Source organism: Lissotriton helveticus, chromosome 2_1 (genome assembly GCF_964261635.1).
Source record: "Lissotriton helveticus chromosome 2_1, aLisHel1.1, whole genome shotgun sequence".
NCBI classification, from domain to species: Eukaryota; Metazoa; Chordata; class Amphibia; order Caudata; family Salamandridae; genus Lissotriton; species Lissotriton helveticus.
The window spans coordinates 1,313,749,091-1,313,764,786 of NC_136059.1; the positions used below are offsets into that span (position 1 = coordinate 1,313,749,091).

General features: G+C 43.5%; 1 protein-coding gene across 5 annotated transcripts in view; it reads right to left on the reverse strand.

Moving 5' to 3' along the window:
• Positions 1–15,696, reverse strand: part of LOC144818631 (poly [ADP-ribose] polymerase tankyrase-1) — a 682,266-nt gene that overhangs the window by 233,937 nt on the left and 432,633 nt on the right. For all 5 annotated transcript variants that reach the window (XM_078676238.1, XM_078676237.1, XM_078676236.1 and 2 more), the window contains one exon: positions 5,149–5,368. In XM_078676238.1, the coding sequence (XP_078532364.1) occupies positions 5,149–5,368 (220 nt within the window). The remainder of the gene's footprint in view (positions 1–5,148; positions 5,369–15,696) is intronic.

Here is a 15,696-nt window from a genome sequence, read left to right on the forward strand (position 1 = left end):
GTTCATATCACTTGCCAGGGTGTGCCTTCCACATGGTTCGAAGGTTTCCTTCGCAATAAAGCAATGCAACCTACTCTGGGTGGCACCCTCCGCCCCGCGTTACCATGTCGCTGCATCAGCGTGCCTGACTGTTTGGATGAGCTGCCTGACTTTTTTTTCCCCAAAGTGACCAGACTTGCACATTTTTAGCTTTTGAAAACCACAGCTCTGTTTGAATAGCAAACAGCAACCCACCGGTTAATGAGTGGTGGCCGGACAATGCTACATGAGTCACGCCTGTAAAAGGGAGCTGTGGCTGATAGGAAGGACGATACCATTCCACACAGGCGGGCTTTGTTCAGAAAAGGCGGGCTGACAAAAGTCTCTTTCTGGTGCTGCGCGAGCGAGAATACAGTGGCCCGTTCACATGCGCGACGTCAGATCGACTCTTCGTGATGACTGATGTTTGGATGATGTGTCTTTTACAACAAATATGAAGGGTTTCCCTTGTGGTAAAACAAGAGCAGAAGAAAACACGATAACAGACGTAAAAGCAGTGCATGCGTTTTTTTGCGCACTGCAGGGCCTAATTAGGAAGACTGCTTTTATCACGCGACCGTGCTGTGAAGAGGATGTGCTACTTTCGGAGTATATGCAGTCCAGTCATTTTGACATAAAATTGCCCAATTCTCTGAAGTCGGGTGCCAGGAGGCGGGAGTGATTCAGGACGAGGAAGAGGTTGTTAGAGAGAGGGGGGGGGGGGGGGGGGAGCAGGAGGTGAGCCCGCGAGTAGTGCGCGCGTGCTTGGGAGAGCAGTCTTCACTTTTCAAGCACTGCACCGCCACAAACGCGAGTGCAGTGCTTGAAAAGTGAAGACCAATGGCTAAAGGCCCTCCTAGAGCAGCACATGCGCGCTGCCTAGGCGACACCCAAAATGTGGCTTTAATAGTGTTCACCGAAAGCCGAGCAATGTCAGACAGCAGCAAAGTAAGTGTGTAAAAGTGAAAAAGTTGTAGCCGCATAGTCTACACTTAACAATCTTAGAGCGCAGTGGCCAGTTTGGATTGAAGTCTAATTTGTAATGCCAGCATCCTTACTGCCAAAATTTAGGTTAGGCAGGCTTTCTGATTGTGCAATTAAGATATGATTGTGCCAGAGGTCCAACATGGCAGTCGTTATGTGATGCTGCCAGGGCCCTTAGCGGCCGTGTGGACTTAATATTTTCAAAGTCAGCGGTCTTCGAGAGGAATTTTATCAGTTTTTTTCAATATACTTTTTACTGCAGGGTGCGTGAGTGATGAAGTGTGTAAAACGGTCAAATCAATTTGAAGAGTAGCTGCTGCCACCATGAGATAAGTGGACCAAGGATTATTTTTATATTTGAATATATTTTGCAGGATAAATTTCAAGGTGTCTGGCGTCGCCGTGATGCATCTGTAATAATACTTTAGAAAGGACCCTATGCTAGACCATTCAATGGCCTCCAGGCAAAATTCGAGTCTCACCAGAGGTCCCCTGGTGTAATAAGGCAACTTGAACATTTTTGTAGACTTTTTGCTGTAATTTTTCAATAGTTTTAATGAGTTGGCCCGGAAAGGCCTCGCTGCTGTAGGTGATGGCACATGGTAATACAGCCTGGAGCACTTTTCTGATTGGGGCTTAGGAGGGGCTTTCAAGGGCTATGTGCAATCGGCAGACTCTGGCGGTAATTAATGCTGCTTTATCCTTTAAATGGTGCATGTGTGTTCCAGGAGCACTATTTACTGAGAACCATGTGCCCAGGTAGCTATAGGATTTGGCTCCTGTGATTTTTAAGGGACCCAGAGACCAACTGAAGCTTGTTTGTTGTAGCGTCCTTCCGAATGATAACACCTTTGTTTTGGAGGAGTTTACTATAATCTTATTTGCTATGTTGTATGTGTGAAGAGAGTTAGGTGCTCTCTGGATTCCTATTTTGAGTTGTCGAGCAGAACAAAGTCATTTGCCTCGAAGCCTCGAAGATTCCGGAAGGAAAAAACATATAAGCGCTCCTTCTCAGGAATGGCGCCTAGGATCTGGAACTCACTCCCGCCCGAAATCAGGCTTATCTCTTCCACTACACTCTTTTTAAAAATGAAGTAAAAGCTATCCTCATGGCAAAATACACTTAGCTTTTATCTCAGACACTGTTAATACTCTGCATCGATTTGTTTATTTTGATTATTTGTATTAGCTGTTTTATTACTCACATGATTGGCTTTGTAGCCACCTAGTTGTACTGTTTTGACCTATTGATTTATCTGTCTGACTATACTCCCTCATGTACTACTCTTTGTAAAGCGCTCTGATATCTGCAAAGATCTTGTCCGCGCTATATAAAACTTTCAAAATAAATAAAAAAATAAAAATAAAAAAAATAAAAATTAGCATACTGCAGTATCGTGATCTTAGTTTTGCCTATTTTTGGGGGGGATTTCATTGGCGTTTTGAAGTGCCCGGGACATGTCCGCCGTATATAGATTAAACTACATTGGAGCAAGAACACACCTTTTCTTCAGCACTTGGTTAGTATTGATCTTCCTGGTTAACGCAGTGTCTGGCAACTTGACCCTCACCCAAGTTGATGAATATAGTGATATAATGGCATTAAGCAGGCTACTTGGTATACCCCCCACCTGGAGTTTGCTCCATAAAATACCTCTGTCCACCAAGTCGAATGATGACTAATAGTCCACAAAGCAAGCGTAAAGAACTGTGGTTTTCCAGCTGTTTGCCTGGTGGACAATATAGGATAGAGTAATTATGTTATCTAGTTTGGAGGAGTTGGGATTAAAGCCTGTTTGACAGAAAATAATCATTGTGTTTTTTGTTGCCCAAGTCTCAAGATCATTTAGAATTGCAGCTGCATAGATGGCCTCAATATCCATTAAGGCTATCAAGGGATAGTTGATAAGGTTCCGTCTGATGCCCTTTTTAAAAATTGGATACAGTATTGATCCTCTCCAGCTGTCGGGCGCTTGATGGAATTTAAAGCAGATGGTAAACAATGGGGAAAGTATTGCGGGCCATAGTGCTAAATCTTCTTTGAACAGTTGGGCAGGTAGTCCATTTGGGTCAGGTGCCCCTGAAGCTCGTGTTTTACGTAGTACTTTTTGAATGATGTTGGTCATATACGTAGGACACAGCCCTTTCAGTCATCAACGGGGTCTGAAAGTTCGAGTGGAAAAACTCTTGGTTGATCGACTACATATTGCTTTTTTACGTGCGAGGTCCACATGGCTTCATTGATGGCATTACTCCCTATAACTTCCTGGCATGTTTTGTTTTTGATGTGTCTCAATAAATCAGCCTGCTTATGCTTGCTCATTATTGAATAAACATATTGCCAATCCTTTTTCCTAGGCTGATTTTTTTCCTGCTATTCGAATTGCATATGTTGTTTTCCTGCACCTTGAAATTCCAATTTTAGTGCAGCTTTGACTTGTTCGTTCTGGGTTTTCTTGCGTATCTTCGTCAACTTATGAATAAGCCATGAGCTAGTCAGTATAGATTTATTTTTATTAGAAGATTTTGACTGACGTCACCCACGCCCTGGTCGGGAATTCAGTGATTTGTGAATGCCCCTTGTTATAGATGCCCAGTGAGTTAATAGGTATTCACCACTTTGGGCCTGCAGAGACTGTCCAGTAATGGCTTTCCATGATGCTAGTTTCTGTGGATTGACTTGGCCCCATTTTATTCTCCGAACTAAATGTGCTGATGCGTCATTGAGGGAGGTGCCCAGTACCTTATGGCCTTTGCGTTTAGGAAGGTGAAGACTAAAAATTGTATGGAGAAGAAGGTGATTGCTTTCATTAGAGGGATGCATTTTGAAACTCACAAGGTGGTTCACATGTGTTTCAAAGTCAAAAACGTAATCGATAGTGCTTATCACCCTGAAGGGTTTCAAAAGCTGTGTTGATGGCTCAAGGTATTAGCTATAATCTGTACAGACTTAAGGCCGTGTTTGCTTAATATTTTATTTAGTTGTGTACTTAAAGCATTTAGAGGTGGGCAGTCGGTGTTGAATGTTCCTAGGTATTGCAGGTTGACGTTACCACAAATTATGGTTTCATGGTTTACATGATCTTCTTGTAGCTTGTGCTGAGCCAAAGCTGTCAAAGTAGACGTTAATCAGGAGGATCTTTTTTTGGGAGGCAGATGTCCTGGGAATCTCCAGTACAAGCGTTTGAAGCATCTCATCTTGAGCTGGAATTGAGGTTATTGTTATTTTCATGTTCAGATTAAGGTAAATTGGCACGCCTCCCAAAGATGTTTTTTTCTTTACTACTTGGTGGACCACTTGAAAGCCAGCGATTGTTAATTGAGTTAGTGATCATGTTTCTTGTGGACAGAATACGTCGGATGCAATTAACAGTGATTTTGCTGTATTTAAGCTTAAAAGTCTTGATAGCCCAGCCATTCAATGACCGAAGAGTTATGAGTTTTTGTGGCTCTGATGAGCACTTCTCACTGCTAGGAATAAGCTGTTTCACTGGACAAAATATGAGGCACCCTGTTCCAGTTGGATTGATGTTCTCCCCCAATTTGTCATGTTGCAATTTTCCTGATGGGGCCCCTTGTTTATGAATAGGTGCAAGCTATATGTATGTTATCTAACTTAGTCCATGGCAGGGCCAGGTGGAGAAATCAGACCAGTGCGTGTAGAGGCGTTCAGGCACCTAGCATCACCCAGCTACTAATTCCAATTTTCCTCCTGTACTCGTCCTCCAAGAGGTAATAACCCTCTTCCTCTTTTCCTGTATAAGGATGATGATTAAGTGTCCAAGGGTGGGCAGCCCCAGGGGCTCAGCCCAGGGGATCGTGTGGAGCCGCCTTTTGATCCGCCATGAGGAGCTTATGAATTACCATTTGGCGTCTCTATCAAAAAGCATGTTTGCTTTAAAGACTGGTGCCTTATTTTTGGCAAACATGTTTATTTATTGTTGCTTTGTTTGACCCATCTTTATAAAATTCAATTTATAACACTTGCAAAACCAGACCAGAAAGAAGGATGTAGGCTCTGCACAACTTGTTACTAAACTGCAATTGGGTTAAATAGGTTACCTACTTCTTTTACAACTGTTATAGGTTCTGTACCGTCAGATAGTTCAGTTAATTTGTTCACATTCAGCAAAATGAGAAACTTACCCGCTAGATGTAGTGGGGTAGAATTCCTTCCCTGGGTATCCCGACAGTTAATGTTTTCTGGTGAACACAACTTTTGCACTCTGGCCAAGCACCCCTTTTTGGCAGCATCAAGTAAGGCAGCATCCCCCCGTAGTAAGTCCTGAATGTCAGTGTCACCTTCTTTCACCAAGTCTAATGGGGTGTTGCCATCTCTGTTCTTTTTGGTTGGATCCGCTCCATGCTACAAGAAATAATAAAAAAAAATACAGATCAAAAATTATACCAGTGGCGCTTTAAAACAGTCTAAGTATGGTGTAACGACAACCTCTGTATGATGAGTTTCTCCTAAATTACATTCAAATATAACATTTAAACTGAATCTTCAGTCCAAAAATGAAATTAGTTCAGTGATATTCCCAATGACAGCTATCTGACACCATTCTCATGAATAAGGTGTGCTGTGAACTTCAAAAAGCTGTATTACTGGATGTCTCATTGTACCTAGTACAAATTAAATGATTACATACTTGTAGCCCTTATTGTGCATGATAGGGCTCTTCATTGAAGTTATAAACGCTAGAAAAAAATCACTGCAGTGTGTGCTGCACCAGAAACACTTTAAATCCATATATGTCCATATAACAGTTCCAATATTTATATGTCCATATTAAGTGGAGCATCCTTCAGAAGCTTCCCCAAGACAAAGTTATTTTCCAAAATATAGAATATGAAATGCTCAAGAGTCCATTTTAAAAATGCACTGCTGCATTAGAAGTGTAAAACATGCAAGACTGTCTCAGACTGTGTGAAAAAAAGTTGCCGCCTGATCGGTTTACATTATGAAGTTGTAGAGGACAGACTGCTGTGACTTAAGAGTCCAAGAACTTCCACAACCATGCTTTATCTCACTGGCAGATGTCTTCTTCAAGCAGTCCTTTTCTTGCAGTAAAAGGAATCAAGAACTAAAATACCAAAAATTAACATTAAATTGAAATGTTGACACCCATGATAACCCATCGGGGAAGGCAAACTGGCTATTTAGGACTCCAGTGAAAATTCGAACAATGCAGAACCAGATCCACAAGTAACCATTTCTTCTACATCGTAGGCTTTTTACTCATACTTATAAACATTAGAATAGAATAGAAAGCATCTAAGATGTGATGAGATGTGTGGCTCTTGGCATTTTTAGAAGAACATTTTATGGCTACCTATAGTTGTTCATCCTTATCAAAACAGATTTTTTTAGGGTGATGACCTTTTCTTGTGCCAGTCTGTTTCTATCTAGGCAATAGAATTTTGTTAAGATCTTTGCTTATTTCCAAGTGGCAGCCTTGCAAATGTAAGTTGAGGACATTCCTAGGTCAGGCTGCTGTTGCTGCTCTTCCACTAATGGAATGCGCTTTAGGTCTACCTGGAAGCCATTTTTGCTCTACTTTATTGAATAAGAAAATGCATTACAATTCATCAGTAAATACATTGTTTGGACATGGCTAAACCTTGTGAGATATGACCATAATTCATTTGGTTAGTCTTCCTAAGTGTCTTCATCGTATCCAGATAAAAATTCAGTATTTGCCTAACACCCAAAGAATGAAAGGATCTTTTATCTGGAGAAGATGGACTGGCAAATATAATAGGCAAATAAATGACGGGTAAAGTTATACTGATTTATATGAAACTCAAAAAAGCTTTATGTAGGAAGGATTGATGTAAGGATATGCCTCTTTATGTCACCCCTAAGTTTATAGACGGAGGCTGCTTGTTTTTCGATTATCACAGAGCACCCTGGCCTGCTAAACAGACCTCAGAGCCAGTGCCCTGACCCCAAAAATGTGTATGTTACATTGGTTATACCCAACTGGTGTAGGCTAACTTACCTACACGTCCCTAGTATATGAAACCCAGGACATGTAAGTTAGAGAGTGACCCCATGGACTGTAGCACTGGTTGTGCCACCCTGGGGGTGACAGAGGTTTAACAAGCCTCCCAGTCAGCCATTGAAGACTAGAAGAGCAGTTTCGAACTCTGAGCCTGGCTTTGCCACTTTTAGCCATGGCAAAGTCAAATGTCCCCCTGAGGCGAGTGAATCTCACTTCTATTGCAGGCCTACCGAGTACAAAGGCAGGGTGAAGCATATTTCAAGGGCAGAATTTAAAAAAAAGGTTTTCTGGCTATAAAAACGAGAAACTGTCATTTTTATTGTGGGAAGACCTGGTCGCCCAGTTGATGAGTACAGGGTTACACGCTGACTCCTTAGCTGTGCTAATGCCCGAACGGTGCGACCAAAGTTGGTATTCCAGGGTATCAAACAACTTGTCACATTAAGCCTGACTTGAATCTCAAGTCAAAATAAACAAATAACTTATCTTCAGTAACGCGTTATCAGATAGAGACTCTCTACCTGCAGATTCCTTACCTTTGACTTTCCCAGGCATCAGGCTGGATCCAGAAACTTTTGCTCAAGCAATACCCCTTGCGCTCGCCGTCGGGGGGGCTCCATTTGGCTCTGCACGATGTAGTCGGCATCTATTATGACATCAAGTTCACCTGTATATGTGGCGCCCGGGCAGACATCAGTACTTTTTCAGTTTTTTTCCACGCCAGAAGCGCAAAGCCATGCAGTAACGAATGTAAACGTGTGCAAAACTAGTGCGCTGAAAAGGGGAGTAACCCTAGGCCTAACAAAATCAGTCTTCAAAGGGGGGTATCATGGGTGGACCCATTAAGGAATCTGCAGCTAAATAAATCTCTACCTGATAATGTGTTACCGAAGGTAAGTAACTTGTTCATCTGATAAAGATTTCTAGCTGCAGATTCCTTACCTTTGAATTATATACTTAAGCCATACCATTCCGGCGGTGGGTTGCGGACCAATATCTAACAATAGGAAGTTCTGCATGACCAACCAAGCAAAATGCCCGCCCTTGCGGACCAGACTGTCCAGGCAGTAGTGCTTGGCAAACGTGTGTAAAGATGCCCACGTTTCTGCCTGACTGATGTCCAGGAATGGGACACCCCGAGCCAAGGCCGTAGTCGGAGCCTTTCTCCTGGTGGAATGGGCCCTTAATCCCACAGGGGGCAGCTTCTTAGCCAGGGCATAGCAGATCTTAATGCAGAGAACGGCCCAGCGAGAAATGGTCCTTTTCAGCACCACCTGTCCCTTCTTAGCTCCCACATACCCCACAAAGAGTTGGTCGTCCACGCGGAACTCTTTTGGGCGGTCGAGGTAGAACACTCTTTTTGGGTCCAGACAGTGGAGATGCTCCTCTTCCTTAGTGGGATGCGGTGTGGTAAATAAATAAATAATACCCTATTTTTGAATGCATAAATGAATAACAGATAGCTCAATAAATAAGAGTCAAAATTCGAGGTAGTAGGAGTTTTGCAGGTTTAATACAGCATAAGGACAGGAACAGGACAACCTGCACAGGAATAGGATGGCAGCGCTGCCGGGGCAGGATCAGGATCGGCGCGTGTTTTTAATAACAATACATGAGCATATATACATAACGCAAACACATAGCATTACATTGCAGTAGGCGTAACAGTGGGTGTAACAGGGCGTATACATAGACATGTGATGCAAATGTAACAGAATATGTCATGAATGGGCGGAAACATTGGAGGGGGCTACCTAAGGAGCCGGGACCTCTAACCTGGTGGTGCGCGCAAACTGGCAATGACGTATCACTAGGTGAAACTGGGGGCTATGAACTCTGTGCTAGGAGCAGAGACTAAAGTCTGGAGAGTCAGGGCGACATGTACCTAAGCAGTATCTAGTATCTGATGTTTAGGGAACATGTTGATATAAACTAGAAGTCAGGAGGGGAAAGGCTAACGGACTCTAAGACTGAAGCATGCATTATTCTACATGTAGTGCGTGATGAAGAATATTAAATGATTAAATGCAGTATTTCTCTTACATGGAGACGTAAAAGCTAGACAATTACGGAAACTATTGATGCGATTCAGTAGCTTAGGAATGTAGAGAAGGAGGACTGAACTGATAACTGGAACCATAACATACTCTTGGCAGGCTCAGAGGCAGAGCCAGGCTGAACTGGGCACTGCAAGGCAGGAAGTAAGTGAAGGGTCGAGGATACAGGTGGGGGCTGGATGGCTCCTCAGCGAGGGCTCAGGAGACAGGAGCTGGATCTGGTGTCCAGGCCCTTTTGAGGCCTAGAAACGGGGACTTTATAATGAAATAACGTGCACACTGAGAGACGTGGCAACGTAGCTTTACATAGACCTGATATTCGTAGTATTCACGAGAACTGGAAACTGGCATACTAGAGGTGGACACAACTATAATTGCGTCTTGAATCGAACATAGGGAATACATATGCATATTAATCATGCACACATAACATATGATGGATGACACGTAGGGACACAGAACATGGCAGAATTTACTTTTCCACATTCCCTCCTTGTCACTACGTTTCCATCAGGAAACATCAATATTCATGATACCCTCTATCATTTCATACAGGATCATTTGCTCGTCTCAAATTATCCTGGAACGGGATTTAGAACGGGGTTTGGGACTAGGAATACAAGAGGTAGCACAAATGCCGCAAATCGCAGGGCCACATTGTATACAGAGACAGCAGCTGAATATGATCGCTACTGCAATACCTAGGAAGGACAATATTTTCCATCCCCATGCGGAAATTATATTCCAGAACCAACCGGACCATGTCCAGGTGCCTGGATCTTGGTGTATCAGATGGGCAATTTTATGGAGTCTGGTTATAGCTGAATAAACAGACGGCGCGTTATTTGGAATGAAAATGCAGCAACTAGATCCGATGACTCTACAGGCCCCGCCCCTATCGGCCAGTATGACGTCAAGGACGAGACGATTTTGCAAAACGACAAATCTCATAGCAGATTGTTCTTCGGTTAAGTTACCTAGAGCAGAGGCAGTCTCATTTACTACAGCTTCAAGGGTTCTTGTTAACCTACGGATCAGTTTACTATTCTGGATAGGTCCTATAAAGAAGAAGAAACCTCTATTGAAATCTGTATACTGTTCTAGGGCAGTTTCAGTATAATCGACAATTGGGGACTCCCTTCTATGTCTAATGTGTACTAGATGTGTGTTTCTGTGATAATCAGATGGGGCTAGGAAAACAGGTGGCAGTAGGAAGGCAATGTAACAGGTTCCCTCCCAATCGAGGGGCAGACGAACATATGCAGTTTGACCACAAATAAAATAAGAATGACGTGAAGCTTTGAAAATAGATTTCCCACTGTCACTATACTTGACAATAGTAGTACAATCACTATGTCCTACATGTACAGAACCATAATTACGGACACATAATTCACCTTTGACTGGTAGTACTGAAATAGCAGGTAAGTCTGGAGTAGAATCAGACTGAACATTCAGGACCATGAAATTCGACGAATAGTTACCTAAATTATACACTTCATTTTCTAGATCTAAACCTGTTCGGTGAGGGAGACCTTGCTTGTCTGGGAAACATGTACTGTTAAGAAAAGACATATCTGTTGAGGATGACGTTAACGTGGACCATGCTCCACACGAACCATTATGTGAAAAAGGATAAGGAAAGAGTGGCAGAACTCCTTTCGGTGTCTGGAAAGGGGGGAGTCGACCACACACCCAACAATTAGTGGCATTGCTGGTCTGGTGTGAATAATGTAACATGCGGATAAAAGTATTATTTCGCATAGCGAGGCGGTAAGAGAGTTCATGAGGAGGCAGATCACTAAACGTGTGCTCTACTGTAACATTAGAAGGCTTATTTACATGAGGAACTGGAAGATACAGGTAAAACGCATAACTGGTGCAGGAAATCATAATGCTGAGAAATAAAACGAAACTTAGGAAAACGATACATCGGATTGAGTTTTGACTGACTCTCTCACTATGGGGGTCTATTTTATACATGTCAGAAACAGTCTAACCGTTTCACCTAGGGGAGGACTTAGACAATCAAACTGACTGACTTATTTTACTAGACCTTAATTTCTGTTTATACTCCTGCTGCGGAGTTTTCTCTAACAGGGGGGGTGTAGTAACATTGTCATTTGCGGGACAGTCCTTGAGAACAATGCTTTGGCAATCTTTCAAATCCTGGGGAATGTTCTTTAAGACGGGTTTCAGTCCATTAAACTGTTTTATATGAGAAAGGTGCACCCAGCCTTTGCGACCTTCCAACTTCACGGCTGTACGGGTGGTGAGGAGGACTTGTCGGGGCTCCTTCCAGCGAGGCTCCAGCGGACTTGATCTGTCAAAATTCCTCACCATCACCATGGATCCCGGAACGATTTCATGCGGTGCCACCTCGGTATTGTCTGGAAATGCGGCGGCAACCTGTGAACGACATGAGTTGAGGGCAGACATCAAGGAAGCTAGGTAATCTGTCAGCATATTACTTGAAACATCGGTAATACTTCGGGGTCTAGGAGTACCCCACATATTAGGGGGGCGGCCGAATACGACCTCATACGGGGACAGACCTGATCTGGAATGTGCGACCATGCGCATATAAAATAAAGCGACTGGCAGAGCTACTAGCCAGTCCACACCTTTCTCTTGACAAACTTTTGCGATACGGATTTTCAGGGTCTGATTATGTCTCTCTACGAGACCGGCTGCTTCAGGATGGCGTACACAATGAAACTTCCACTGGTACCCTAACAAAAGGGAAACGTGCTTCATTAACTCTGAGGAGAATGGCTGGCCGTTATCAGAATATACGACCCTAGGGAGTCCATAACGAGGGAAGAACTCACGAACCAACTGCTTGGCAGTGGTCGCGGCTGTGTAATCTGGGACTGGATATGCTTCTGTCCACCTGGACAAAGCGCATACAACTACAAGGACATACTTGAAACCTCGACATCGCTCCATCTGAATATAATCCATCTGGAGGACTTCAAAAGGGTGGTCAGGGGGCTGGAATCCACCTTGTTCCACCGGGACACTTTTACCTGGATTAAACTGACAACATATCATACAGGTACGGACTTTCTGCTTGGCTGCAGCTCGTAAATGCTTGTTGAACCAAATGTTCTGGATACTGTCTAACATAGCTTTTTCTCCTAAATGTGCTGGACTATGTGCGGTATTAATAATGACTTGAACCATAGAGTCGGGGAGAAACCATGTTGCTCTACCCTTCGTCAACCATCCCTGGTCTGTCTGGACCCCTCCTTGTTCGGACCATTTCTTAATTTCTTCAGGAGTAGCATGTAACTGTATGTCTATGACATCTTGTGTAGGGTCCTTAACTGTCATACATGTAGTCGGATCTGGAGTATGTGTCTGTGTCGGATTAACTTGAATGTCTGGAGTCTGTGCTGTAAGCTTGGCTGTGCGATCTGCTAGATCATTACCTTGGGAAATAATGTCAGTAACTTTCGTATGTGCTTTGCATTTCATGATAGCAATGGATGTCGGTAAATGTATTGCGTCTAACAGAGCTTGAATAAGGAGACCATGCTGAATCTTGGTTCCATGAGAAGTCATGAAACCTCTCCTGCCAGAGCACTCCGAAGTCGTGGACGACTCCAAATGCGTAGCGTGAATCCGTGTAAACATTAACTTTCTGGTTCTTGGCGTATATGCAGGCTTGTGTCAGAGCAACCAGCTCTGCTGCTTGAGCGGACAGAGTGTCAATGCGGTGTGTCTCAATAACTTCAGTGTCAGTAGTCACTGCATACGCGGCGACTAGTTCTCCTGTACTAGTTCTCATGCATGAACCATCCACATAAAGTGTCAGGTCGGGATCTGGTAATGGAATATCTGTCAGATCTTGTCTTGGCTTTGTCGTGATGTTAACTACTTCCACACAGTCATGTGTGGCAGAATTTGAATTAGCTGACGGTAACAGTGTAGCAGGGTTCAGAACGTTGCAGCGTCTGATTTCTATGTGTGGCTGGAACAGTGTCAATTCATAACCTGTTAAACGTGCAATTGTCAAGTGCTGAGTTTGTGTTCGGTTTAAAAGAACTTCCACGGAGTGTGGAACTTGTACTGTCAGGGAGTGTCCTAAGACTATGGAATCACTTTGTCTGATAGCTAGTGCTGTGGCTGCAACTGACTTGAGGCACGCAGGCAAAGCCTGGGCGACTGGATCTAATGTGCTCGAAAAATAAGCACATGGCTTGTATTGTCCTGCTTGATCTTGTGTAAGAACAGATAATGCTGTACCTTCGCGTTCAGTAACGAAAAGTGTAAAAGCCTTACTGTAGTTCGGTGTAGCTAGAACTGGAGCTTGGCATAGGGCTTTCTTTAACTCATTGAAACTAAGTGTATGTTCAGATGTCCAAGGGAGGACAGTCGATACGGCTGCCTCCTGTGTCGTTAACTGTATCAGTGGTTTGGCTAGAAATGCATACTGAGGAATCCATTGTCTGCAATAAGAAGTAAGGCCAATAAAAGCACGTACCTCCTTCTGGGTCTTGGGCTGAGGAAGACTCGCTATTAACTGGATACGGTCTGGTGTCAACTGCCTACCCCTCTTGGACAGTAAGTGTCCTAAGTATACCACTTGCTGGACACAAAATTGAAGCTTAGAAGGGGACACCTTGTGCCCCATCTCGGCTAGGAAATACAAGACTGTAAGGGATGCTCGCTCGCACGTTCAGAACGGGCTGTGATCAGTAGATCATCGACATACTGGAGCAGGGCAGTGTCAGTTGGCATGTGAATGTTGTCTAGTTGTCTCTTAAGTGCTTGACTGTAAATGCTAGGACTTTCTGTGAAACCTTGAGGAGCTCGTGTGAATTTATAGCTCCTACCATTTAAACAAAATCCGAAAAGGAACTGGCTGTCTGGATGAATGGGAACACTAAAAAACGCGTTCTTGAGGTCGATTACAGTAAAGAACGTGGCTTCGGAATCAATGGCTGTTAATAGGGAAGAGATGTCTGGGACAACTGGGTACTGAGGAATAATACATTTATTAAGTTCTCGTAGGTCAATCACTAATCGATATACTGGGGGTGCATTTGGATCAGTACGTTTCATGACTGGAATGATCGGAGAATTACATACATTGGAGTCAGTTTCTACAACCACTCCTTGAGCCATGAGCTCGTCAATAATTTTGGATAAGGCTGCTACAGCCTCAGGTGGCAATCTGTACTGTCTGATTCGTGGTAACACTACACCTGGCTTGAGAGTCACACGATGGGGTGTGATTTGCATGTAACCTACATCAGTTGGACCTTGCGCCCATAGATGCTGTGGAACATTAGACAATCTCGGATCAAAATCTCGTAATACATAGTGACCCTTAAAGTCACGTAGGAACAATCGTATTCCCTCTGGGGAACAGCATATAACTGCACCTAATTCTTTCAGTGTCTTAATGCCTAGTAGATTTTCCCGGACATGACTTAGTAAGTAACAGATCAGTAGTACGGGACAATGGACCTACTTCTAGAGAAACTGGCTTTGAGATCTCATTTACGATAGGCTTTCCTGAAAATCCAAGGGAAACATTTCTTGAGCCTGAGAGCGGAGCCCCTGGAACTTCGGCGTGACTAACTGTGGTCCTACTTGCCCCTGTATCAATCAAAAACTTTCTGTCTTTCCCTAATACTTGACTATGAACATAGGGACCTTCTTGATCTACAGGTATCTCGATGAGAGGCAAGCCTACCTCCCTCTCTAGGCTGTTTCATGAATATGGCTGATACTCTGGATACTCGGACTGTGCATACTGGTACATCTGCGATGTAACATGCTGTGTTGCAGCAATAGGCTGCGGTACCGTAACTGTCTGTGGTGCATTCTGTGGCTGAGGAGTCTGTGAAACTTGTTCCTGTCTAGGCGGACGTGGTCTTTCTTTAGTCTTACCGGTAGCTATGTTGTGTTTCAGAACTGCACACTCGTTTATAAAATGACCTGGCTGTTTACAATAATTGCAGGTCCCCTTAACGGGAGCTGCTGGATGACTGGCTTGATTCGGACCCCTCTTCTGACTGTTTTGAGGAACAGATTGTGCAACTAGTACTTTCATTTTCGTGTCTTTCATACGTTTTCTCTCGTGTTCCTGTTCTTCTCTGATTCTATTCTGGTGGTATTGGAGCATTTGCAACATTTGGGACGGGGTATTAGCTTGCCAGGTACTTTCGACTTTCAGAACTCGATTTTTAATTGGTGGACTTGAATTCTCGACTAATTTAGTGACAAAAAGGTGAGGGTATGACTCACTACTTGTCTTGAGGCCACTGTTGATGCTAAAACACTTCTCAAATCTAGAATAAAAATCACTAATATCTCGTCTTGTTTCTGTTTACAGGCTGAGATTGCATCCCAGTCTTCCTTTTTAGTTGTTAATAATCTGGGTAAAACTTGAATCAATAATTCAGGTAATTCTTTACATTTATCTCCGAGACCGGTACCTGGTACTCGTATCTTATCTTCAGCTTCTAGGACTGCCCAATCGATCTTTTTCTCTCCCACCTCCCAGTCTTTTTCCTTGAGCTTTTCATACACCCCTGCGGGCAACAGAACTTTTAACATTTTAATTATATCTGGGTACGTGTATTCTCCCATACGGAGCATGTCTTTTAATTCTC